The sequence below is a fragment of the Tripterygium wilfordii genome, chromosome 15 (genome assembly GCF_013401445.1).
Source record: "Tripterygium wilfordii isolate XIE 37 chromosome 15, ASM1340144v1, whole genome shotgun sequence".
Taxonomy (NCBI): domain Eukaryota; kingdom Viridiplantae; phylum Streptophyta; class Magnoliopsida; order Celastrales; family Celastraceae; genus Tripterygium; species Tripterygium wilfordii.
This window is the reverse complement of record NC_052246.1, coordinates 5,971,305-5,995,522: the sequence shown is the minus strand read 5'-3', so window position 1 is coordinate 5,995,522 and position 24,218 is coordinate 5,971,305. Positions and strand designations below refer to the sequence as shown.

The 24,218-nt window shown below is 36.4% G+C and overlaps 1 protein-coding gene across 2 annotated transcripts; it reads left to right on the top strand.

The window, feature by feature from the left end:
* The first annotated feature begins 4,970 nt into the window (after positions 1-4,970).
* LOC120016523 (exocyst complex component SEC5A-like) lies at positions 4,971-24,205 on the top strand. 2 transcript variants are annotated; one of them, XM_038869338.1, is made up of 21 exons: positions 4,971-5,542; positions 6,113-6,264; positions 6,578-6,672; positions 8,558-8,752; positions 8,925-9,052; positions 9,154-9,312; positions 11,065-11,169; positions 15,485-15,559; positions 15,877-16,014; positions 16,131-16,322; positions 18,279-18,368; positions 19,053-19,179; positions 19,268-19,478; positions 20,194-20,309; positions 20,401-20,635; positions 21,197-21,290; positions 22,207-22,284; positions 22,393-22,449; positions 22,731-22,880; positions 23,140-23,355; positions 23,744-24,205. In XM_038869338.1, exons 1-21 carry the CDS (start codon positions 5,123-5,125, stop codon positions 23,963-23,965), a joined length of 3,255 nt encoding a protein of 1,084 aa, XP_038725266.1. In that variant the 5' UTR covers positions 4,971-5,122; the 3' UTR covers positions 23,966-24,205. The 2 variants fall into 2 exon arrangements, with proteins under 2 accessions (XP_038725266.1, XP_038725264.1); XM_038869336.1 differs by having other exon boundaries at positions 18,276-18,368.
* The last annotated feature ends 13 nt before the right edge of the window (positions 24,206-24,218 follow it).

Genomic DNA, 24,218 nt, shown 5'->3' with positions numbered 1-24,218 from the left:
TAAAGAATAAAAATTGGCAAAGAAAGCATTGTTTGCAAATGCAAAGACCTTATAATGGGGAATTCTTAATGGTAACGGAAGCATTGTTTGTAATATTAATTGATTTAATTTATATAATAATATTATTATCCAGGTGTCCTAATATAATGGAGTTTGAATGGTGATGTGGCACCATGAGGTTGTTTCTAACCTCCTTTGAGGTTTAGTTTTATAGTAGATAGATTTCGATAATTTTCATTATTTGGAATTGGTTCACTTTTCCACACCTTTATAAATATATGTTTGTAGAAGTATAAAGTGGGTCGGTCCAACATGACCCCCAAACAACTTGACGCTTTCGTGGGCCAAGCTGGCCCATCCGTCTTTGTTCGCAGGCCAATCCACAAACCTCAAATCTTCTAGCCCAATATGCTTACAACCTGACCTTTTTTTAATAAAATTTACATGGGGATAGTATTGTTGCAAGTTATGAACCTAGGACCTCTAACGGATAAAACCCCAATGAGATAACAACTACAACACTAATGACATAAAAAAATTTAAATTCTTTTAGGGTAGGGCCAGGCCAAGCGTGTTAGCTCGAACTGACTAGCTCCCAGGTGACAGTTGTATCTGTCTCCCTTTATTATATTTCAAGTTACATAATTAGGGGTCCATTTGGTTTGTTTGTTTTCAATGTTTCCCGTGCTTTCTATTGTTCCATAAATTTTTTTATGGTTTTTTATTGTTCAGTGAGATTTTATATGCTTAGTCAAAGTGTTGTTTGAGAATTAGCACGACTCTTCCCACTATACCCACCCCTGAAACTAATATATCTTCCCTTCTCGGTACTTTTATCTTTTATGTGCGTGTAGCACTTTTCATCTTTAATGATATTCTATGTTTTTTACAAATCAATAACTTGGTTCATTGACTCAACAACATTGATTATGGTTAGATATGTAAATTTGTTCTTTTTCAACTTTGTAGTGATCTTTACTTGTTGAAGTATCTCTCTTATGAATTTCAGTTGCCCAACTCAATGCCCAAAAAATTGAAAAGAACGAAAACCAATTGGTGTTTTTACTACTACCCAAAAAATCAACCGCTAACATCCCGACTCAATCTCTTATTTCGGTGCACCAAAAATTTCATAACAATTTTTAAAAATATTTCGGATAAGGAAGATTTAAGATTTTAAAGAAAATGATATATTTTGTTTCTTAAAAAACAATCAATCTCGTAAAAAAATCCCCTACTCAATCTCCTATTTTGGTGCATTAAAAATTTCATAACAATTTTCAAAAATATTTGAGATAAGTAGGATTTAAGATTTTAAATAAAATGATATATTTGTTTCTAAAAAAACAATCAATCTCATGAAAAAACTATTGACGGTAAATATAATTTATTGTGGATAATTTAGTAGACTCATTGACACACACTTACTTAATACATCCAAAAATATTTTTTGTGCGGACACTCAACTTTCCAAATTACCTTTCATCAATGATCTTGTTCTTCTTGTCATGAACAATTTGAAAATTATGCTTTCTGATGCGAGTTTTTTTTTGTTTTGACACCCGAAAAATTTTTAATTTGGCTTATAACGCTCAGTTCAAATTAATTAGCTTTTTAGCACCTTATCGCTGTTCTCAACAGTGACACTGCTTTGTCTTTAGCGATGTCGTTGTTGAGAACAGCGACTCTGGTTCACAGTACTAACAATAGCCGTTGTTGGCAACAACGGCTTCCTTTGTTTTTAATAAAACCGTTGTTGATACCAGCGGCATCGCATGGGTGATTCAATACCACTATTACCAACAGCGGCATCAAAACAATCATTCTCTGTAGCAAGTCAACATCCCGGTCCAACAAACCATGTCCTATTTAGCAATCCCATTAAAAACCTCTCTAGCACTCCGTACGTACCAACGCATAGAATATGCATCAATAAAAGCAGTCCTAACGAAGGTATTAGAGTCATGACCAAGCTTACAAATGTAACAAAATTGTAGAGTCCAACACAACTCCGCCCATTTCATACCCACAGGCAAATCCAGCATGGTAGTAAAAACAAAACGGTTCATCTTATGCCCTTCTCTATGTAAGTGGTGGAACAACTCTTTACCCTCCAACTATCTAAACGAAAGTTTCTGCCTTTGGATCAAAATAACAATACAATGCACAACTTTCCCTCTAACTGGGTCATCATCTTGGATACAATCTTTGAACACTGCAATATAGACACGAGAGTCGAGCTTCAGAGAAGTGGCGCATTGTACTTGTTCGCTTTGCTTTTGCTCTTATTCTTCTTGTCTTTGTAGGCTCAGCGCAGCTTGCGCTATAAAACGATGTCAAGGGAAGCATTTTCAAGTGTTAATTGTAAAATGTGTCACAAAGTTAAGACATGAAAATGCTTTACAATAGTAAAACTTGTCATTGCAAATTGTTGAGTTGTTGCCACTCTTTTTCAACAAAACTCATACACGTCTCATAGCCAAGCCATTAGCCATATCATTACATGCAACCCTTGCATGAGATCAACAAGTGGCACAAGTTTTTACTATAATTTTTTTTTGTCATTGGGTTTAGGCGTTGCATCATTGTATTTACAATAATTTTAAACTACTCTGTTATAGGTTCACATTTGGTCTTTGTTCCAGTTCATAGAGAATTTTACTATTTGTGTTTCTATTCACCCCCAACTAGTTTATCATGTCCCTGTTGCAGCTACTTGCAGGTCTAAACAAGCCAACATCAAGTTCAATTTATTTTCAGAAGTACGGCGATAATGATGACCCGAAACAATGTCCTGAACCATTATTCCCCAAAAGAGTTGATATTGTCTTCCAATTTCCTAAAAGGTTTCATGTGGTAATCAGGCTTGATATTCTGATATCAAAGCAAATATACCTCTAGTACTCTTGTCAATTATTTGCATAACTTATTTATTCTTTTTGTGGTTGAAGAGTCAAACTCTTGCTTATTCTTTCGTCTCATTGTTTCGTTGCCCATGGACGTTTGGGATTAGTGGAAAGTTATTCTTTTAGCTCATTGTTTCCTGCCCATGCCGCTGTTATCAACAGCGGTTTTACTAAAAATAAAGGAAGCCGTTGTTGACAATAGCGACTACTGTTACTCTAAACCAGAGCCGTTGTTTTCAACAGCGGCACTGCTAAAGACAAAGCAGTGCCGCTGTTGGGAATAGTGGCAAGGTGTTAAAAAGCTAATTAATTTGAACTGGGCGTTATATGCCCAATTAAATATTTTACAGGTGCCAAACCAAAAAAAAACTCTTCTAACACCAAGTAATATAAAAAATTGAATAAAATCTTTATGCCTTCAAGTTTCAAAGGGCGAAATTGAACTAGTACCTTCTATGCCATTAACCAATTGATTTGACACATCATTAATCTTAACCTATCAATTATCAGGCATTGGAGGCACAAAAATTGTGTAAAATCATTTACTCATTTATAATCAACAGACAAAACCTAAGCAGAATACTTGATCCTCCAAATTAGGGCTAGGATTGGGTGGATCAGTTGATTATTGGTCAATAATGCAATCGAGTTGACCAATCGATTTTGACAAAATGTGATAACCATTATTGGTCCTACTTTTATGGATCGGATGTTGGTTGACAACCAACATTTTCGGATCGATTGATGGTTGATTATCGACAGAACGGTAATGGGTTAGTTGGCCGATAACAATAACAAAACTAACAATTTTATTTCAATAATAATAATAATTATCGGCCAACCGATGATACGATATTTTAAAAACCATCAACCAACCCATCTATACATGGGTCGGGTGATATTATCGGCCTAACTATGTGGGTTGATTGATGGTTGATTATCGATATGTCGGTAATGGGTTGGTTGGCCAATAATGGCCGATAAAACTGACCCAGTCTCAACCCTACTCCATATAATCGAAAGAAATAAATACAATCAAACATATGCAATAACAATAATAAATAAGTGCATCATTGTAAGCGAACTATGAAATGTTAGGTTGCATGTATTCAATTTAATGTGAGAGAGGGAAAGGTTTTGGTATCACGAATAAGCAATGAAGAACGATAGAGAAATCTCCAAAAAAATATTTCGACTTTTTTCAGTAAGGGTTTGTTTGGGAAAAAGATTTCTTATTTACAAAAATGACACCTAATGGTTCATTTTATTTACTAGTTTGTCACTGGTCGTCCATTTTGAAAAATCTCCAAAACAGATGAAAGATGTTTTGAGTGTGTTTGGGAATAGTTTCTTTTTTTAGTTTCCAAAAAGCATTTTGAAATAACTCTTGAAAACCAATTTTGGTTTCAATTTTTGGCTCAATTTGTTGTGACCAAGGCCCGTTATTGTTACCAATGCCCGTTCTAAAAAAGGCACATTCTTGTTGAAACCACAAGATTCAAATACAGAAATATAAAATCATTTTGGCCCGGTTCCAGTCAATGTCGGATCTCCGGCCTCTGGTGGCCAGAGAGAGGGGAGAGATGATGAAGATGATTTTATTTATAACAAAATTTTACAAAACTTGATTTAGTTGTTTTAGCTTTTTACTTTTTGAAAACTAAAAGTAGTTTTCAATTTTTTGAAAATAATATGGTAAAATCATGTGCCAAACAAATTTTCATGCACATTTTTAGTTTTGAAAACAAAAAACTGTTTTCAAAATTACAATCAAAATGTGTTTGATTGCAGTTTTCAAAACTGTTTTTTGTTTTTGAAAATATATTTGGTTGTTTGTTTTTAGAAATTGTTTTTGGATTTCAAAAACCAAAAACTTTGTGTATAGCGGCTCCCCTTGGAAAAAAATACGGATTTGAAAATGGACCCTCTTTGTTTGAAAATTCGGCGAAGTAAATAAAATTCCAACCAAGAGAACCAGTCTTTATCGCCACGTGTCTTCTGTCAACTACGCTCATACCATCTTTAGTGTCTGAATGAAAACATGCTAGTCGTGATCCTCTTCCGCCCGCACTCTCTGCAAGACTGCAACAGATCAATAACACACGAACAAACCCCACAACCATTAACTAAACAAGCATAATTTTCCAGATCTAACTAATTAAGCGATCACACCTCAAAGCCCAACGCATCCCCGCCAAAGCTCCTAATTCACGAAAATGTCAACTGATAGCGACGATTTAGAAGAGGATGAGCTCCTCCAGATGGCCCTGAAGGAGCAGTCGCAGCGCGATCTCAGCTACCAGAGGCCGCCACCGCCTTCATCCTCTGGGGATCCCCGTAAAGTGGTTAATTTCGTGCAGCCTCCGCAGCAGAAGGCAAGGCCACCCCCGCAGAAGAGAGCGGGGAGCGGAGCGATGCAGCAACAGCAGAAACAAAAGAACCGGAGGCCGGTGGAGGAGGATGAGGATTCAGAGGTTGAAATGCTGAGCATTTCCAGTGGGGACGAGGACGATGGCAAGGATCGAGGTGCTGCTGCGGCAGCTAAGGGCAGAGGAGGAAGCAAGGGAGCGAGGGAGGAAGATAGAGGGTGGGATGGGGAGGAGCCTGATTGCTGGAAGAGAGTAGATGAGGCTGAGGTATGTGAGAGTTCTGCAATTGATTGTTTCATATAAGATATATAAATAGGTGTACAAGTGACCATTTCCATCTCTTCGTGTTGTTCTTGTGCAATTAATTGAGCTGATTACTTGCATTCGTCTGAGGAAATAGACTTCGATAATTCATTTGATTGGCATAAGTCATCAAGTCCTTAACTGGATTGTTAGTGGATGCATACATTATAAGTTAGTTGTATTGAACTGCAGGATGATTGATTGGATCCCAGAAAAAATTTGGAACTTAGCCTTCTGATTTTTAACAACTTTAGACATTTGCTCGAAGTGACTCCATTTGATAGCCACAATATATATCTACTGATTGTTGTGTCCAGATTCCATGTACAAAAGCTGGTTTTGTTTATTTTCTTTGTGTGAGGGTTTTTTTTTTTCTTCCCTCATAAATCTCAAATATTTCGTATAAGAAAATAGTGAATTTTTGCCTCTCTCCCCACCTCAGTCTCTTTTTTCTTTTCTTATTTTTTTGGTGTGGGGGAGGTGGGTTTGCTTGGATCATTGGCTAATTATATGTAATTTGAATTCCTCTGACAGCTTGCTCGTAGGGTTCGGGGAATGCGAGAGACGAGAACTGCACCTGTGGCTCAAAAGTTTGAGAAAAAGCCATCGGTAGTGGTTAGAAAGGGACTTAACAATCTTCAATCTTTACCTCGTGGCATGGAATGCATTGATCCTCTAGGATTAGGGTAAAGTTTTCCACTTTCATACTTGTTCCAGGCTTATGAGCTTGTAGTGTCTCTAGTCTCTTGCTCATTAAATGTTTGTGTCTCTATATATGTACTCCACTGGTTGATGATTCTAAGTGATTTGAAATGCATTGATGTTCACTTTGTCAATTCCTGCCAATTCAAACTTTAAGGCTCCGCATCCTAGTTTTTATATGCTGTCAAGAAGTTCAATTTCATTCTACTGTTGTTGCTGGGATATATTTTTTTTCCCTTACCACCGATTGAACTGTATGGTAACGTTTTTGTTAACATGAGCTTATTTTATCAACAGGATAATAGATAACAGATCATTAAGGTTGATAACTGAGTCATCAGAAAGTTCCCCATTAAAATCTGATAAAGATTATTTGGATGATGATCTTCGAGGTATTTTTTTTCCTCAATTCTCTTGAAATGTTTTCTGCTTATTATGGAACTTTATATTGTTTTGGAAATTTAAATGTTAATCACTTTTTCTAATAGTTTTGATTTTTTTTGTAACTTGATCATTGCTTGGATTTAATCACTGCAATCCCATGATGTGAATTTTTTAATTAGTGAATCTTTTTAATATATTTGAAAAATTCTTGTCTATTAGTTTACATTTTTGTCATGATGTTAAATGCTTAGCTGATGGTATGGTTTTTCTCTCTGTGTTTAATCTTGTGTGTGTAAAAGGTGATAGCTTGTTTAAGTTTTGGTGTTGCTACCTCTAAGAAATGTAAATATTGAGAGATATTGATATGGCTTTGGAATAGTAACTTCAGAAAGTTACAGGATACACTCATGCAATTTTTTCATGTAAAGCTGAATTATTTCATTGAAACTTTAACAACAAGTGATGACAAGTTTGCTTATTTCACCATATGTACAAATATTGCCTTAAAAGACGTCACATAGACAAGGAAGTGTTTGCAACCAAATTGATGTTAGGCCGACAAAAGTGATGCCTGGAGCATGTCATCGCTTACAAAAATCTGGTAAGTCTTACCCCGTTAATTGGAGTAATTTAAGTAAATTCATCAAATACTAGCTTCGTATCCACCTACTCCAATAGTGAATATCGTGTTTAGATTCTAGTGGTTAAGTGAGGTAAGGCACAAGAAGTGACAATATAGTCTACTTTCCCCTATGTTGAAGTTCTAATGCATGATAATTACTTTTCTAGGATTCATTTATATACATTTTAGCAAATTACTGTTATCACTGTTGTTGTAACTAATGTTGTGATTGTTACTTTTTTGTTTGGTATGGACTATGGAGGTATGGATTGGTGTTTTCATACTGAAAACTCAGAAGTTTCTGATATTGAGAACTTTAGATTGTAGACTTGATCAGTTTATGCTATTTTATTATACAGTTGATTTACAATTCTTTCTAGTAGGAAATTTTAAAAATGTATTTCCTTTCTTTACTTCTCACGGGTTTCAGTTACGATTTTGATCGCACAGAAACTTTGTTTCCTTTAAATGACTAATGGAATTTTTTGAGCAAAAAAGTGTGTTTATCAAACATTCTGGTTGAATATTAACAAAAAAGTAGATATAGAACTAGATATGCGTGAAGTTTTGACCTTTCCTTAACTTAAAAGGATAAGGTAAAAAACATCCGTGTGCAAGGCTCCCGCAGTGAGCGGGGTTAGCGACATGCAATATGTATGCAGACCTTACCCCTAATATGTGGAGAGACTATTTCCATGAATAGAACCTATGACCTCTTGGTTGCACTCCAGCAACATGTTCACCTGTGATCTTGCCTTACTGTAAGATAAAATTAGATTTTGAGAGGGTAAAGATTCATATTTGCAAATCCATTGTCATCCATAGTCTTCATGCATCTTTCATTTCTCCTATTGGTTTATAGATGCAGAAACTATTTGCAGCTGTCTTTCATTTTTTGGATGATATGCAGACCGTACCCCTAATATGTGAAGAGACGATTTCCATGAATTGAACCTATGACCTCTTGGTTGCACCCCTGCAACATGTTCGCCTGTGACCTTGCCTTACTGTAAGATGAAATTAGATTTTGAGAGGGTAAAGATTCATATTTGCAAATCCATTGTCATCCATAGTCTTCATGCATCTTTCATCTCTCCTATAGGTTTATAGATGCAGAAACTATTTGCAGTTGTCTTTCCTTTCCTGGATGATGATATCATTCATCGAGATTCGAATTTTTTTACTTGGGGTGGCGATAGCTGTTCTCTGGATGCTATGTGTTATGCAGATATCATTATGCTGACATCGTTTTTTTATGCTAACTTTTGCAGTGAAGTTGATGTATTTCTCTGAAAAGTTTGATGCAAAACTTTTTTTGTCCCGGATACACCAAGATACAAGTGCAGCAGATTTGGAAGGTGGTGCTCTTGCTTTGAAAACTGATCTCAAAGGACGAACTCAACAGAGGAAACAATTGGTTAAAGACAATTTTGACTGCTTTGTCTCTTGCAAAACTACAATTGATGGTATGCAATAATATATTATTACATGCATTTCTTGCTTTAGATATAACTATATAAGTTTTACGAATGGGATGACAATTTCTAGTCAATGCAGCTTCTTATCCTCAAAAGTTTTTGGTTGCACAAAATTCTAATTGGCAATAAGTGGGTGCCTATAAAATTGATTCTTGTGCAGATATCGAGTCAAAATTAAAACGTATTGAAGAAGACCCCGAGGGTTCGGGGACTTCCCACTTGTTTAATTTAATGCAAGGAGTAAGTTCACTGGCTAATCGTGCTTTTGAGCCTCTCTTTGAGAGACAGGTTGGTGGTAATGTTTAAAGTATGGACTACTTGCAAGTTCAAACCTTTTGATGAAACATTAGTCTCATAGATTGATCCATTTCTTGAATGATTTGTTTTAGGCACAAGCTGAGAAGATTAGGTCCGTTCAAGGAATGCTTCAGCGGTTCAGAACACTCTTTAACTTGCCTAGTACAATTCGTGGGAGTATCAGTAAAGGTGAATATGACTTGGCAGTTAGAGAATACAAGAAGGCGAAGTCAATTGCTCTGCCCTCTCATGTATGCCAGTCAATTCTATCTCATATTTTGCTTGATGCAGAAAACTTGCAGTCCAATCTTGGAGCACGTTTTGGCTATCCTTTTTTATTCACATCTGCAGAACATTTATCTTATAATTTTTCCTGACATCTGTGGATTGGAAAGTGTCTCACTGAAATTTTAGTGGAATATTTGTAGATATTCCATATACTGGCATCCTGAATAGTTTGTTATTATAGTTGTGTAACTTGTGTTTTATCAACAAAAAAAATGTGATTTTTGTATTATATATTAGAGCTTCTGGATTAGGTTTTTGCTTTAAATTTGTATGTGGTTCTATGTTCGAGACTTTTACCCTCAATTTATGCTGGCTTATCTCATTTTTCATCTGTGCATAATACATTTTCTCATGATTGACTGTGACTTCCATCACTATATGCATTGGTATTTTCTAATGATTCTCCTATCATGTACCTTTTTGCATCTCTGCCGACTGCATTCCATAACCTCTCTCAGGCCCTGCCTGCTATAGATTACTATATTTGCCTCTTCTGGTCTTCCCACGCTTTCTCAAGTTTACTTCCGCAATCAGACTCAAGAGAGCACATATATTGTTGGCTCAGGTCATTTTCTAGTTATGAAAATATTTATATCTTCACAGGGTAGAATTTGATATTTTATGTTGTAGGTAGGGTACTGCAGATAATGTTGAGAATAATGAGTGTTTTTTTGGGCAAGCAACTCCGTAGGTTTTGGTAGTAAGAAATAGCCATTGGAGAGGTCAAGTATGAGGTGGAGAGGGATGGTTACTGCTTTTTTGTTGTTAGAATGCCTCATAGATATGGATGCATGGAAAGTTACTCCGACGGGATGGGATTTGTTTGTAAAAATGCTAGCTTCATTGTTTATGGTGGTTGATGTAATGGCTTGAAGTAGTAGTTCAAGGCTGGGATTGGTAGTAGTTTACATATTTCTATCTGGTTTCCTTCAGTTAAATTGGGAGCCTGCTGATGGTCAACTGTTTTGGGGCCTTAAGTGGGAAAATATTTGATGTGAAAAGGTTTTTTAAGGTGTTGCGTGAGCCTGAAGGCTCCTCTTCCCTGCAATCTATTTGGTACCTCCTGGGATATTTTATTTGGACTTCCTTCGTTTTCTTTAATTCTGAAGTGAATTAGGGAAGGCCTTCATGGTTTCATCTGTAGTTGAATTGCTTGTTTTCTGTAATTGTTATGTTGGAATACTTGAGATATGTGAAATGGAATGGTTTGCCTGTTAGCTCCTTTTTTCAGAGCATCTGGTTTCGGGGAAATAGCTGAATTTTTGGAACTGGAAGTGTCTTGTTTGATTTATTGTCTCACAGTTTTTGTTATTGTACTTGTAGCTGAATAGAATGCCCTTTTTCTTTCTTGGTTTTCCTTCGATTAGTATTTTGTCTTGCAAGTTGAGGCTTTTCTTGTATACAGCCCTTGTGTTTGATGTGCCCCTTGGGCTCATTTTTCTTTGTGTGCACAAACTCATAATACACTCCTGCACTTACACACTTCTTTTACACGGCCCTTTTGTGTGATGGGCTCATTTTTCACTTGCTCATCATGCACTAATATACATATTAAAAAATCTTACGTCAAGCTTTTTAACAGGTAGCTAGTATTGTTTTAGTATCTGCTCTTAACAGGATGGCACCTGAAGAACATCAACGTTTGACTAATCCATTGCTTCATTTGTCTGAATCACTTTCGCATTCAAATAACTACTTATAATTTTCACTTGCAGGTGAATATACTTAAACGAGTCCTTGAGGAGGTCGAAAAGGTGATGCATGAGTTCAAGGGCACACTTTACAAGTCTATGGAAGATCCCCAAATAGACCTGACGACTGTAAGATTTTTCATAACATGATTATTTATTTTGTCATGCAAATTATTTGCTCAACAATGCATAGAAGATTTTGTGCTTGTTTCCTTATTTCGCCATGGTTAGATAAATCTTATACTATGAAAAGGAGTATTCAAAATGTTGATAGATTGGAAGTAGCTAGACAGACTTTTACTGGAAAATGGGATAAAATATAGACATAGAACAAGCTGCTTATTGATAAAAAACCTAGGTGGGATTAAAACTGGATGGATTACAAGGAGGAGTGCATAAATATCAAGAAACAATAGAGCAATAGAAATGGAGAATAACAACACAAGAATTTACATGGCGAAATCCAGAGATCGGGTAAAAACCACGGTCAAAGACAAGCATGGGAAATTCTCTAGGTGGAAAATTGTTACAACTTACAACCACACTTTCCATAATTTTTTCCCTCACCCAAAAAAACCCCAATTATACCCAAGAGATTTTTTCCCATAGAATTTTCTGGGGATACCAAAATAATGTTTGGCTTGCTCGATTTATAGAAAATGGAGGAGCCGTCAAAGGAATAGTGCAAGTCGGAATGGGAATAGTGTAGCAGCCAAAGGAATAGTGTAGCACTGTAGCCATGTTTTACATACTCAAGCCACCATTCTCAAAGCCAAATTGGATTTGAGTACTCCATATTTCTAGCCATCCATTTTTTACAATAGCTAGTCAACCTTTCTTGACAATCTCCCGCTTGAAGACTGATTTCAATCATGTTCTGACACTTGATCAATGCAGCAACTCTTTTTTGATCAACAATCTCCACCTTGATTAAAAAAAAGGTCCATAGCTTTCACTATCAACACTGTCTTCCCCAACAGTTAATTCATACTCCACCATAAAGAGTACACACACTTAGAATTGACCATTCTAAGAATTTCACTTTCGGCTCATATTGGAAAACTTGCTGAAAAGTTATGGTACAACTCCCACTTTTGGTTTTTTCAAGAGTTCATCAGTCATCAACATACAACTCCACCGTACACCTTGCATCAATGCCAAACCAATGCCCGTTTGCAAACTTGTGGACTTGCTAGCAATAATACATCATCTTTCATGGTAACTTCGGAGACTAGTGGCATGCCATGGGAATGTACATGCCTTTCAAAGAGCACCACCATAGTCTCCCAAAAGAGACATTGATAGCATCACCATCGGTTTTGACTTGGAGCTACTTGCTGAACCAGCTTCACCTTTCGGACACTTTATTTTAAGGTGCTCAGATTGTCCACACTAGCACACTCTTTTTCTTCACGGAATTCTTCTTCTTCCAGCTTTCTGCAACCAATGCTAAGTTCTCATGCAAAACATTATTTCTACCACTCAACCTTTTTCCTTCAAGAAAAAACTTGTCGATAACTTTTGAAAAAACTATTTCTCCTTCCCATGAATCAAAATAGGTTTCATGTGCTCATAAGAAGATGGAGGAGACCAGATAAGCCTTAATGTTATATCTTCATCATCTATCTTGATTCCAATATCCTCTAGTTTTGAATCGATCCCATTGGGAACACTCAAATGATCTGTGATTGTAGTACCGTCACTCATGTGCAATGTATGAAATTGCTCCTTCAGGTACATGCGACTTGAGATGCCTTTTTACTAATACAATTCTTCGAGTTACTCCTAGAGTTCCTTGGGCATAGATAGTCCATGCATATTTGCAAGAATATTTTTGGCCACACATAGCCAAATTATACTTGTTGCTCTCATATCAGGATCTTCTCAATCTTCATCGCTCAATGACGCTTGTGCAGGATTTACCATAAATAGTACTAGAAATTGGACTGGTTTCCCCTTCAACACCTTGTGTAATCGGAACTGAATTAACACATCTTTGACTTGTACTTTCCACAAGCCAAAATTGATTCTCTCGTCAAATTTCTCGAACTCGATTTTAACTTCGGACATTTCTGCTTCAAGGAACCTTGCTTTGATACTTGTTGAGAAAATCTAGAACTTCAAAGTAATATTCCAAATTCTCCTTCCTAAGATCCTCATTTGCAGAAATATCAAAGAACAATAGAGAAATATAAATGGACAATCACCACACAAGAATTTACGTGGAAAACTCCATAGACTGGAGAAAACCCACGGTTGTTGTCAAAGACAACATAAGAAAATTCACTATATGGAAAATTGTTACAACCACACTCTCAATAATTTTCTCACCCAAAAATTCCCAATTATACCTAAGAGAATTTTTCCCACAAAATTCTCTCTCTATTACACAAGCTTATCTTTCAAGCTTTTCTTGGGATACCAAAATGATGTTTGGCTTGCTCTATTTATAGAAAATGGAGGAGCCATCAAAGGAATAGTGCTAGTCGTCATAGGAATTGTGTAGCCACCAAAAGAATAGTGTAGCTATGTTTTACATACTCAAGCCACCATTCTCCCGGATTGGATTTGGGTACTCCATGTTTCTAGCCAACCATTTTTGACAATGGCTAGCCAACCTTTCTTGACACCCTTGAGGTTAAAGGGAAAAAAAAAAACTTTTATGACGCTTTACATCTTGCAATGATTCACGATGCTGAATTTGAGGCTATTATGAGACTACAACCTCCACATATTATGCGGGGGAAGATTGCATACATCTTGCCTGTCCCCGACCCCGCCCACTGTGAGAGCCTTGTGTACGAGAGGTTATGTACCTTATGAGACTACATGCCCAAAGAATAGGGTGTAATAGAAATGAGAATGTTGTATTGAATGTATGACAACACAAAGAAGGATAAAATATGAAACGAGACAATTGGATCTAGAGTAGGGGTAGCAAAAACCGAAGGTAAAGACGAGAAGAAACTGTTGAACATGGTTTGGGCATATACCACGTAGTTTTCAGTATCATACAACACATGATACCTTTTGTACGATATTCATCGGGTATTTGATACTTTGTGTACCGTTCATGTGTATCAGGAGGGAGATAAAAATTGGTGATACAATGTTTGTATCATCCGTGCATACGTATCATATGTAATCTTGAAAGACACTTCTTTTTTTCATGTCTGAGTTGAAGATAAATATATGCGGCAAATGACCCAACATTGAGAAGGATGATGACATTCTAATCCCAAACCCTTGAAAATTTTTGGAAAACTCAATGAAAAACCTTTGATCATGAGTCATGACAAATCTGTAACTATGCTTTGAAATTTTCTTGATGTTGAGAGTGGAGAATGAGGAGAGAGGGCATTGATAGTCATCATGAGAACATGATCCTTGATGTGATATTTACAGCCTATATGTGCTTTATGTTCCGGAGGTCATCTTCTTTTGTAGATCAAGATTCTAGAAACCTTTGACTGACATTGACCATTCCTTATCTTGGATTATATATTTTGTTTGCCTGTGTGCGTTGCAAGAAAAAGAGCGATGTGACTTTTATTTTTCTATTACAAGTTTACAACACCTGGTTAAGGTAGCAGTTGGCTGAAATGGGTATTGAAGTTATAGATCGTTTTTGTGGAAATAGGGGAATTATGTTGGTACTTATTTTGAATAATCTCTTGGAAGAATAGCAGCACTACCTCAATCATTGACCGTAATTTCAGGATCAAGAGTAGCATTACCATCAAAATCAACAATATACAATTGGCATAAAATTTTCTCAAGTGGATAAATTATGCATGGTATATGACAGTTGTTGTCTTGTTGCGACATGATTTATTGTATTGTAGCTTGGCTATGAATGGGGCTGTAATGTAGCTTCAAGATGCAAGTGTGTCAGCATAATGAACCTTAGCAATTAACTACTGGGAGTCATTTTCTTATTATTTGTATTCCTTGTCTTACAATGTGCAGATGAAAACAGGTTCTAATTAACCGCTTTTTTTATTATTTATTTTTGTGAAGAAAAGGTCTGTTGCCAAGGCTGCCTTGTTGTAGGAAGTCATTAGTGTGAAGGAGATATGTCAAGAGCCACACCCAATGTTAACTTATAACTTGTTTGATGGAAGTACTTTTGATGGCAATATCTGTAATCTTGCTACGGATTTGGTTAAGCATTCTTGAATGAAAATATTATAATTCTATCATTTTGCTGCATTGCTCTTTCCACTTGCTGCGTGCTGGCATCACTCACATAGGTCCTTGTGGCTGTCTGATAGATGAAATGGCCACTTAAGCTGGTAGAAAATCAATAAAAGTAAGAAATAGTAACTTAACATTTACAATGGTGCTATTTAGCTGCTTCATTCTTGTATCACCTTTACATTACACTACTTTGTTATTTCTCTATCTTCTTGGCTACTAACACACATTTTTGTGCCTCACCTAGCTTGAAAACACTGTAAGGCTGTTTTTGGAGCTGGAACCGGAGTCCGATCCTGTATGGCATTATTTAAATGTTCAGGTTGGGAAATAATGATTGACTTTGTATTTTGAATTATTCTGCTAGCTCATCCATATATTTTCTGTTTATGATTTTTATTATTAGTTTGTTTCTGTTGAGATAAAAGATAACCCATGGCTACACTTGGCGAAGTTTTGTACTGTCACTGCCTCATAGTTTCTTCCTCATTTAGAACGTCATCCTTGTTTTCCAACTCCACTAACCATTACTGTGCACTGGCTTAACAATAGCAAATATAAGCATTAAAAATTTCGTTTCTTCCTATCAATTAATAGATTAGTTTGCTGAATCTCACTCTCAAGGTTTCTCTTTGACAGAATCAAAGAATTCGAGGATTGCTCGAGAAGTGCACATTAGACCATGAAGCAAAGATGGAAACTCTACATAATGAGATGCGTGAAAGAGCCATCTCTGATGCCAGGTGGAGGCAAATGCTGAAAAATTTAAATCAATCTGTAAGTGCAATTAAAAGTTGTAACCTTATTTTGTATATCTGTTATCTAACCCATGGGTTGCAGTTTGACAATATTATTGATTAGCTAACCTTTTTCTTCTTCTTTGTTACTGTCAGTCGGATATCAACTACTCACTTTCTCTAAGGAATGTAAATTTGCAAGTAGATGCAGAGCAAGTAGACTTGACTGGTGAAGAGGTTGATGTTCTTAGAGGAAAGTATATCCATAGGTTAACTGCTGTACTCATTCATCACATTCCAGCCTTCTGGAAAGTGACTCTCTCTGTTTTCAGTGGGAAATTTGCAAAGGTATTGATACGGCCTTTCTGCTAAAAGAGTAGTTTATTGGTGGGATTGAATATATTGTACCTGTTGTGCTATCCTGTTGAAACAGCTGAATGTATTCCTTGCTATCTTATTCATTTTTTTAAAAAATTTAATATGTATGAGCACACCTTTGACATATGAATTGTGGTTTCACCAGCATTATGATGAGATCAGGTTATTAGCTGATATCAGAAGCATATTTAAGTTTTTAATTGTGAAAATATATGAGGGCATTAGAACACACAAAATGCCAATGAGGACGATGAAGGAAAATATACAAATGAGTAGCAGTTTCTATCTTAGGATACTTTTTGGCTACTACAGGTGGTCTCTTGGTGTATTCAAGTGCTGGAACTGTAAATGTGGTCTGCATTTAGGATTCTAACTGTGTGAAGCTCTGGTTTTGATAACTGAAACTTGTAGCAGAACTATTAAAAAAATTTCATTTGCCTCTTTTTTTCAAATGGGTTAGCATTGTGGGATAATTAATTTAAGCCAACTGACATCTAGGACCAACCTCAACTGGAAGTTGGGAATGACTTCAATCTTCATTCAGTCTGATGGCCTGCAGCTATCGACTCCACTTGGTTAATTTTAGGAGTTTTGGTGGCTTGTGGGGAAGCACTAAAAGTAGAATGACAACGGGCAAGCTCCGGGTAGGCCTGCAGGCTGCAGCTATCGACTCCACTTGGTTAATTTTAGGAGTTTTGGTGGCATGTGGGTAAGCACTAAAAGTAGAATCGGAAACTCTGGTTGGATGTAGTAATAGAAGCAGGTAAAATAACTTAATGATTTGTCCAAAGATCATCTTGGATTTAAAATGATACTAATGGTTTGGTGGGCGCTCCTAGTACCTCAGGTTTACTCTATAGTGTTGGCTCCAATGTGGTGCAACCTTGGAGAGGTTCTAGGTTCTAAAAAATGAAATATCCACTGAGGATCAGAAACCTTTCAATTCAGTGTTCATTGGAAGCCTCAGTGAAGGACATCAATTATTCATTGTGGGTTTCTTCTATATGTTTCCTGATAGGTAGTGTTTCTTGTGCTGAAAGTTAAAAAATAAATTAGGAGATGCTAAAATTAGGACCCTTGAAATATCATGGATGGAAGTCATAAAAAAGGGCGGGGAGCCAGGGGTACTATGGGGTTAGGGGAGAGACCATCATGAAATTGGAATGCATGATGAAGGAAAAATCATGCAGCATATTCCAACTGGTTTTTCTTAGGAATTTTTTCAACCGTCCTGAAATTTTAGGGAACAAGGAATTGATGATGACAAGCGTTACTTGTTGCTATTCATCCTCAGGAAACTCATCTTCTATTATTGCGGTATTTACTTACATCTGTAAGGTCATAATTACACTTTGAATGGTTGTTTTCTTGAGCTGTTTCATTTTATTTATCCTACTAGTGGTTTACACAAGCTTCTTGAAAATATAAAAGTGTGCATTTCCAAATTATGGCCTCCTTTGGCTAGTGATTATTTTACTACTTGTAATCTTTTGTAGATTGCCACAATAGTCCATTATGCTGTTTGGTAAATAACTACCATTTTGTCATGCCATTATTACCAGTGTTAAGATTATTAAGAGGGGTAAAAATGAAATTAGTTGGAAGAATTCTAGGCTATACAAACAGTTCTACTAACAAAAATTGAGTGAATAAACTTTTTTTTAATAATCAGCTCAAAGAAACAGAACCAATCTAGGACATGGCAGGTGGACAAATTTGCAGCTTTGATCCGTACAGCAGAGGACTTCTTACTAGGCTGCGAAGGAGAAACATTTTCCGTCTTTCCTGTTCATTTAAATCGCACCTCCTTTTTAATGTCTTTCAGGGAAAATAATTTATTTATAGGACATCTCAGCTTTGATATCTGTTCTTTCAGTCTTCTCAAGTCTCCGCTGACTCTAGTGTTGCCACTTCTAATGAAAGCAGGAAAAAGTTGGCGATGCAAAGTACTCAAGTCATTCTCTTGATGAAGTTGCTGGAATGATACGGACTACTATTTCTGCATATGAAGTCAAGGTGAATATGCACTCACAAAGTTTATTTCTTTATTAGAAGAACCATAATATATGTCTGAACCTTTTTTTTAAATTCGATTTCCATTTCATTAGAAATTCATGGATATTTTTCATTCATTTTTTAATACATTGTTGCTATTGGTTCATGAATGAATTTACTAAATTTACCATATAGATGTTTCAGCAAATTTTGTCCCTCTATATGGAGTTATGGACTGATTGTATGATGATGATATTATACTCGGAAACTACTATTCCAAATCCTGTAGGACTGATCGAACAATGTGCCTAGAGAAGGCCCTAAAATACCCGTAGAGGAAATGTCATTAGATTTGCTAAAATATATATAAAAGGTGTGAAATGCCTCAAACCAACAAGTTAACTTATTGGGTAGAATGGTAAAGTAATAAATATTAACAAGATGTAGGACCGAGAGGTCTTTGGTTCAAACCTTGGCTTCTGCAATTTAAACTCCTATTTATTATTGCCCCAAGTGTGGGCCTTTGTGTGTGTTGTTGCTCTAGTGTTGGGTCTCGTTTGTTGCGCACGTGTTTGGCCGTCAGGGTTGTCAAGTCCACATGTGAGGGGGAGTGTTTGAAGTGTATCTGTGGTGGACGCCTGGATGGTACTTTTCCATTTGCTGTTCACCCTACCAATTTGCTCAGAGGAGTTCATGCTGGTGCAGGTTCAAAACACATTTCGTGATCTTGACGAATCAAATATTCTCCAATCATACATGAGTGATGCCATAAAGGAAATATCTAGAGCATGTGAAGCTTTTGAAGTGAAAGAATCAGCTCCACCCACTGCTGGTATATAATCTCTTTCTGGAAGTGTCATCTTTGTTGGCTTCTCTACTCTCTCTTTTTTTGCCGAGTGTCTCATCACTTTGTCTGTCAGTCATGGCACTCAGAGCACTTAATGCAGAAATTACAAAGATTTACATCCTAAGGCTTTGCTCTTGGATGCGGGGATCAACTGAAGAGATTTCAAAAGCTGAGACTTGGGTTCAAGTTTCAATTCTTGAAAGGAATAAGTCTCCATACACTATCTCTTACTTGCCTCTAGCATTCCGATCAATTATGGCCTCAGCTATGGATCAGATCAATTTGTAAGTAAGCTGTACCTTGAACGTCAATTCAAAGCATCATCATTCTACTTGATATCGAGACATGCTCAAGCATGGAGCTTTCTTATGATCTGTTATTTTTATGACTTCTTACATGATTGCAGTGCTAGGTTGAGATTTCAGCCATTTTTTGTTACAGTAGTTAAGATAGTGTCTGTATTTTGTTAATAGCAACATAGAGCCATGTGGAGGTTAATTTCTTATGAAAAATGTTCATAAGTAGATAAAAGCAAGGTGTAGATGCAAGTTATTGCCCACATTTTGGTGAGGTACCTCATACCTGTCACTCAGGTGCTGCTCGTGCAATAATGAGCCCCTATCAGATAGCATTAGGATGGCAAGTTATTCATGACAAGTTATACCATAACATCTCCAAGAACAGTACCACCAAAGTTAGAAAGACATTGTAATATGCCATAATTATACAGAAGCAAAAGATTATCTAAAAGCTGGCTGCACAACCATGGTAATTCAAATTTTAATGCATTTCAAATTATATTACTTTTTAACCTGAGAACCTGTTCATTTAAATTTTTCATTATGGCTCTTGACAAACTAATCTAATTGATGGGGGGAGAAAAGTAGGAAAATGAAGGGAAAAAATTGCAAATGAAGGAGTTCTTAAGAAATATGGTCACATTGTTATTCTTGTTGACATTTTTTCTTTATTAATTTTTTCATATTATGTTCCTTCCAGGATGATTCAGTCCTTAAGGGGAGAGGTTACAAAGTCCGAGGATATGTTTGCTCAACTTCAAGAAATTCAGGAATCCATTAGGCTTGCGTTTTTGAATTGTCTCTTAGATTTTGCAGGTATGAAAAACAGGTCATTTAGTCATGGGTAAATGTAACTTCAAACATGTTAAGTTGATGTATCATGTATTCATTGTCTGACATAAATCAGGTCATTTGGAGCATATTGGAGGCGAGCTTGCGCAGCACAAATCAAGCAAAGACATTTCACATGTACAAAATGGATATTCTCATGAAACAGAAGACAAATTTTCGTTGGATCTCCCCGGAAGTATTGTTGATTCACATCAGCAGTTACTCATTGTCTTAAGTAACATTGGTTATTGCAAAGAAGAACTTTCTTATGAGTTGTACAACAAGTACAAAAACATCTGGCTGCAGTCTAGGTGCGTATTTAGTTTATTGCTATATATATTCAGCGGACCAGATTATTGGTGTCCCCGTGGAAGGATTTTCAGTGTAATTGTTTTATTATTTCTTGTGGCACTTTGCTATTTCAGATATGTAAACCTCATGCAATATGTGGCCCCATTAAACAACAGACCCAACTGGGCCACAATCAGTTGGGCCTACTTAGTCTGACCCAAATAGAAGTTTCATCATATAGTTTTCAATTTTGGGTTTGTTGGGAATTTGGACCGGGGTGATTCCACATTACATGGGCCTAACACATGGGTTTACTTGGTAATGGAGGAAAGCCCATCTTACTCAAAAGCTTAAGCCATTGAGTTGTACCTCCCCATGCCTTGTAAACCACACTTCATCTTTCTATGTTTTCAATGTGGGACTTGTGTTGGGCTCCAACAGGTTATGCAATACACAACTGAGGGTATGATGTGCCAGCCAAACTTGTGTTCTTTCTTTTCGTGCTTGAAAAGTGTGATTGTATTTATATTCTCATTGCTGATTCCTATTCTGAACTTGCTCTCTCATCTTTAATATTTTAGGGAAAAGGATGATGAAGATAGTGATATGCAAGATTTAGTTCTGTCTTTCTCTGGGCTTGAAGAGAAGGTCCTTGCACAATACACATTTGCAAAGGTAAGCAATCATGCTTCATTTAAAATTACCAGAGTGGTCATCAGTGATTTGTAACTGTGATAGTCTGAGAGGTTGTATTTTGATCAGGTATGCAATCCATGGTCCATTTTGCTGATCACTGTGACTATAAATTATTTTTAACGGTCAAGAAAACCAGTGTTTGTAAGGAAGTTTCCCACATTTAACTGTAGCTTACACTGATTTAAAAAAAAAACAAAAACTGTAGCTTATAGGAGATTCAGTGTTTAGATCCAGTTTGTTTGCCTTAAAGTTCTTAACACCGACATAGGAAGCTGCATTTATATTTTCTGATTAAACAGTTCGTCAACATATTAAAAGAAGCTTAGTTTTTGTAATGCGTAACAAGAATTTTATTATTTAATATTTATTACTTGGCTTGGTGTGGAGAGTGTGGAGACTCTTAAGACAGGATTTAGACTGTATAGGGTTAGTATAGGCTGTGGCTTTAAGTAGGAACAAATGGCTTATGCGGATTTTGACTAATTTATAGATTCATGTAGCCAATCCCAATTGTTTGGGAGGCTTTGATGATGATTCTTTGGGGGTTATGCTATCATAGCATCATACCATTTGGTCATTCACGTTATGATACCATACTCGGTCATTTTTAATTAACTTTGAACTTGCTGGTAAACTTGTCAAGTACCTTTGGACATTTTAACAGTTATTTAAGAATCACTAGGATCTGGGAATTGCTTAGTAATCACGCTAAACAAACTTAAATGACCCTAGAAAAACTAAGCATGCACATTCATTACCATACCCTTATGGTATCTTAGAATTTCCCACTTGGGTTAATCTTCTTTAGAAAAAAAAGGAAAAGCTTTGTATTGTCACTCTGCTCATTCTTTTTCTTTTGTTCGACTACTATATAAGATAATGCTTGTGGCTTCAGGCAAATTTAATCAGAACAGCTGCCATGAACTATTTGTTCGATTCGGGTGTTCAATGGGGAGCAGCACCTACAGTCAAAGTAAGCAATTGCTAATTCATAGTTGTGTATTTACTCTGTCTTCTTTTTGGGCTTTTCTGGCAGCTGACATTTTAATAAACTGCAATATGGAATACAAATGTATTGTAGGGTGTTCGAGATGCAGCTGTGGAGTTATTGCACACTTTAGTTGCTGTGCATGCAGAGGTATCTCGTGGTGATATTATATAGATTTTTGTCTTTTCTCAATACATACATACTTACATAAGTACATTCTTATATGTATACAAATAGATTTATTGTAATTTCACTTGCCAAGTTAGATTTGAAATGTGTTCTGATGCTGGTGCTTTATTGTGGCTAAAAGTGATTTGATAGAAGCAATTAGTCACTTGCAAAGGGACTCTTTTGTTGGTCTTATTTTTTTTTAATCTTGACATTCGTAACATATATTGTTTTTGTTAAATTAGGTCATTTCCTCATTGCAGGTTTTTGCTGGAGCTAAGCCTCTCTTGGACAAAACGCTTAGCATTCTTGTAGAAGGTCTCATTGATACTTTTCTCAGCCTTTTTCATGAATACAAAACTAAGGATCTTAGATTACTTGACGCAAATGGCTTCTGTCAACTCATGCTTGAGGTAAATTATAATATATTAATTTAATCAGTGAAATTTTTGTTAGTCTCTTAGCTGATGTCTAAGTAATGTCAACTATTATGTAGACCTTGATAGTCAGTGGACTCTTCACAATTGACATTCTTAGGTTGCTAATTTCTCATTGAGTTTTATCAGTAACAAGAATTATAAAAGATGAGCTCCATTCTTGATTGAGATTATATGGTACCCTCAACGACATTATGGATCAGATTGTTGATTTATTTAGCATTTTCTTTTGTAGCTTGAATATTTTGAGACCATATTGAATCCATATTTTACCGATGATGCACGGGAGTCTCTGAAGTCTCTACAAGGGCTACTGTTAGAAAAAGCCACTGAGAGTGTTGCTGAAGCTGTTGAGAATCTAGGTCACCACCGTCGACCAACTCGTGGCAGTGAAGATGCACTTGCAGATGAAAGACAGCAAGGGATGACTGTGTCTCCTGATGACCTTATTGTAAGATCATTTTCTGGATGTTATATATATTTGTATATGTGGTATTTTAATAAATTCACGTTATTCTTTTTTTTTTTTTGTGACAATTTTTGTTGTCAGTGTGTAGCATAGTTTAGGTGTTGATATTCAGTAACCAAGAACAAAGCTTATGCGAGTATGATATAGACTTAATGGAGTTTTTGATGGTCTAATTGGGTAAATATCAGACGTATATAGAGGGTCAGAAATGGTGGTAGTAAATTTCTTCAAGGATAAAGTTTTGACTGCCCAATTTATTATCTCCAATTTAGGTTAGAGCATTAGTGCCACTGGCTTCTTCATCAACTTTTTTGGTATGTTTTCAGTGTTTCGTTCTTATGCTGCTTTGAATTTCTGTGGTGTGTTTCAGGCTCTTGCACAGCAGTATAGCTCTGAGTTGCTTGAAGCGGAGCTTGAGAGGACTCGTATCAATACAGCATGCTTTGAGGAATCGATGCCATTAGACTCTGTACCAGAATCAGCTAAAGTTGCTTATGCTTCTTTCAGAGGGTCAGTGGATTCTCCTAGCAGAAATTACAGAGGCACTCAAGCTGTTGGATCCCCAAGTTTTTCGCGGCATAGGCGTAGATAAGATTGGTTAGTTCTAGTGAATTGTGAGTTTTGGTTATTTAACTTTCTGCATGTATTCAGTTGTATTATAGTTGTAACTTGTAAGAGCAGTCAAGTTAAAGGAAAGCCATATTTCTATCCGTCCGAGCCTTCTTTTTCACGAGCCTGTCATTTTTATTCGTGGGTGTAAAGTATGTTGTATTTAACACGTTTCTGACATATTACAAGATCATGTTAATAGAAGTTCCCTCAATTTTTGATCTGAGGTGTCCTAT

Coding starts and splice junctions, on each gene's coding strand:
- LOC120016523 (XM_038869336.1), top strand. CDS start 5,123: ATGTCAACTGATAGCGACGATTTAGAAGAGGATGAGCTCCTCCAGATG. Junction 9,053..9,153: donor AGCCTCTCTTTGAGAGACAG/GTTGGTGGTAAT, acceptor GATTTGTTTTAG/GCACAAGCTGAGAAGATTAG. Junction 11,170..15,484: donor CCCAAATAGACCTGACGACT/GTAAGATTTTTC, acceptor TGCCTCACCTAG/CTTGAAAACACTGTAAGGCT.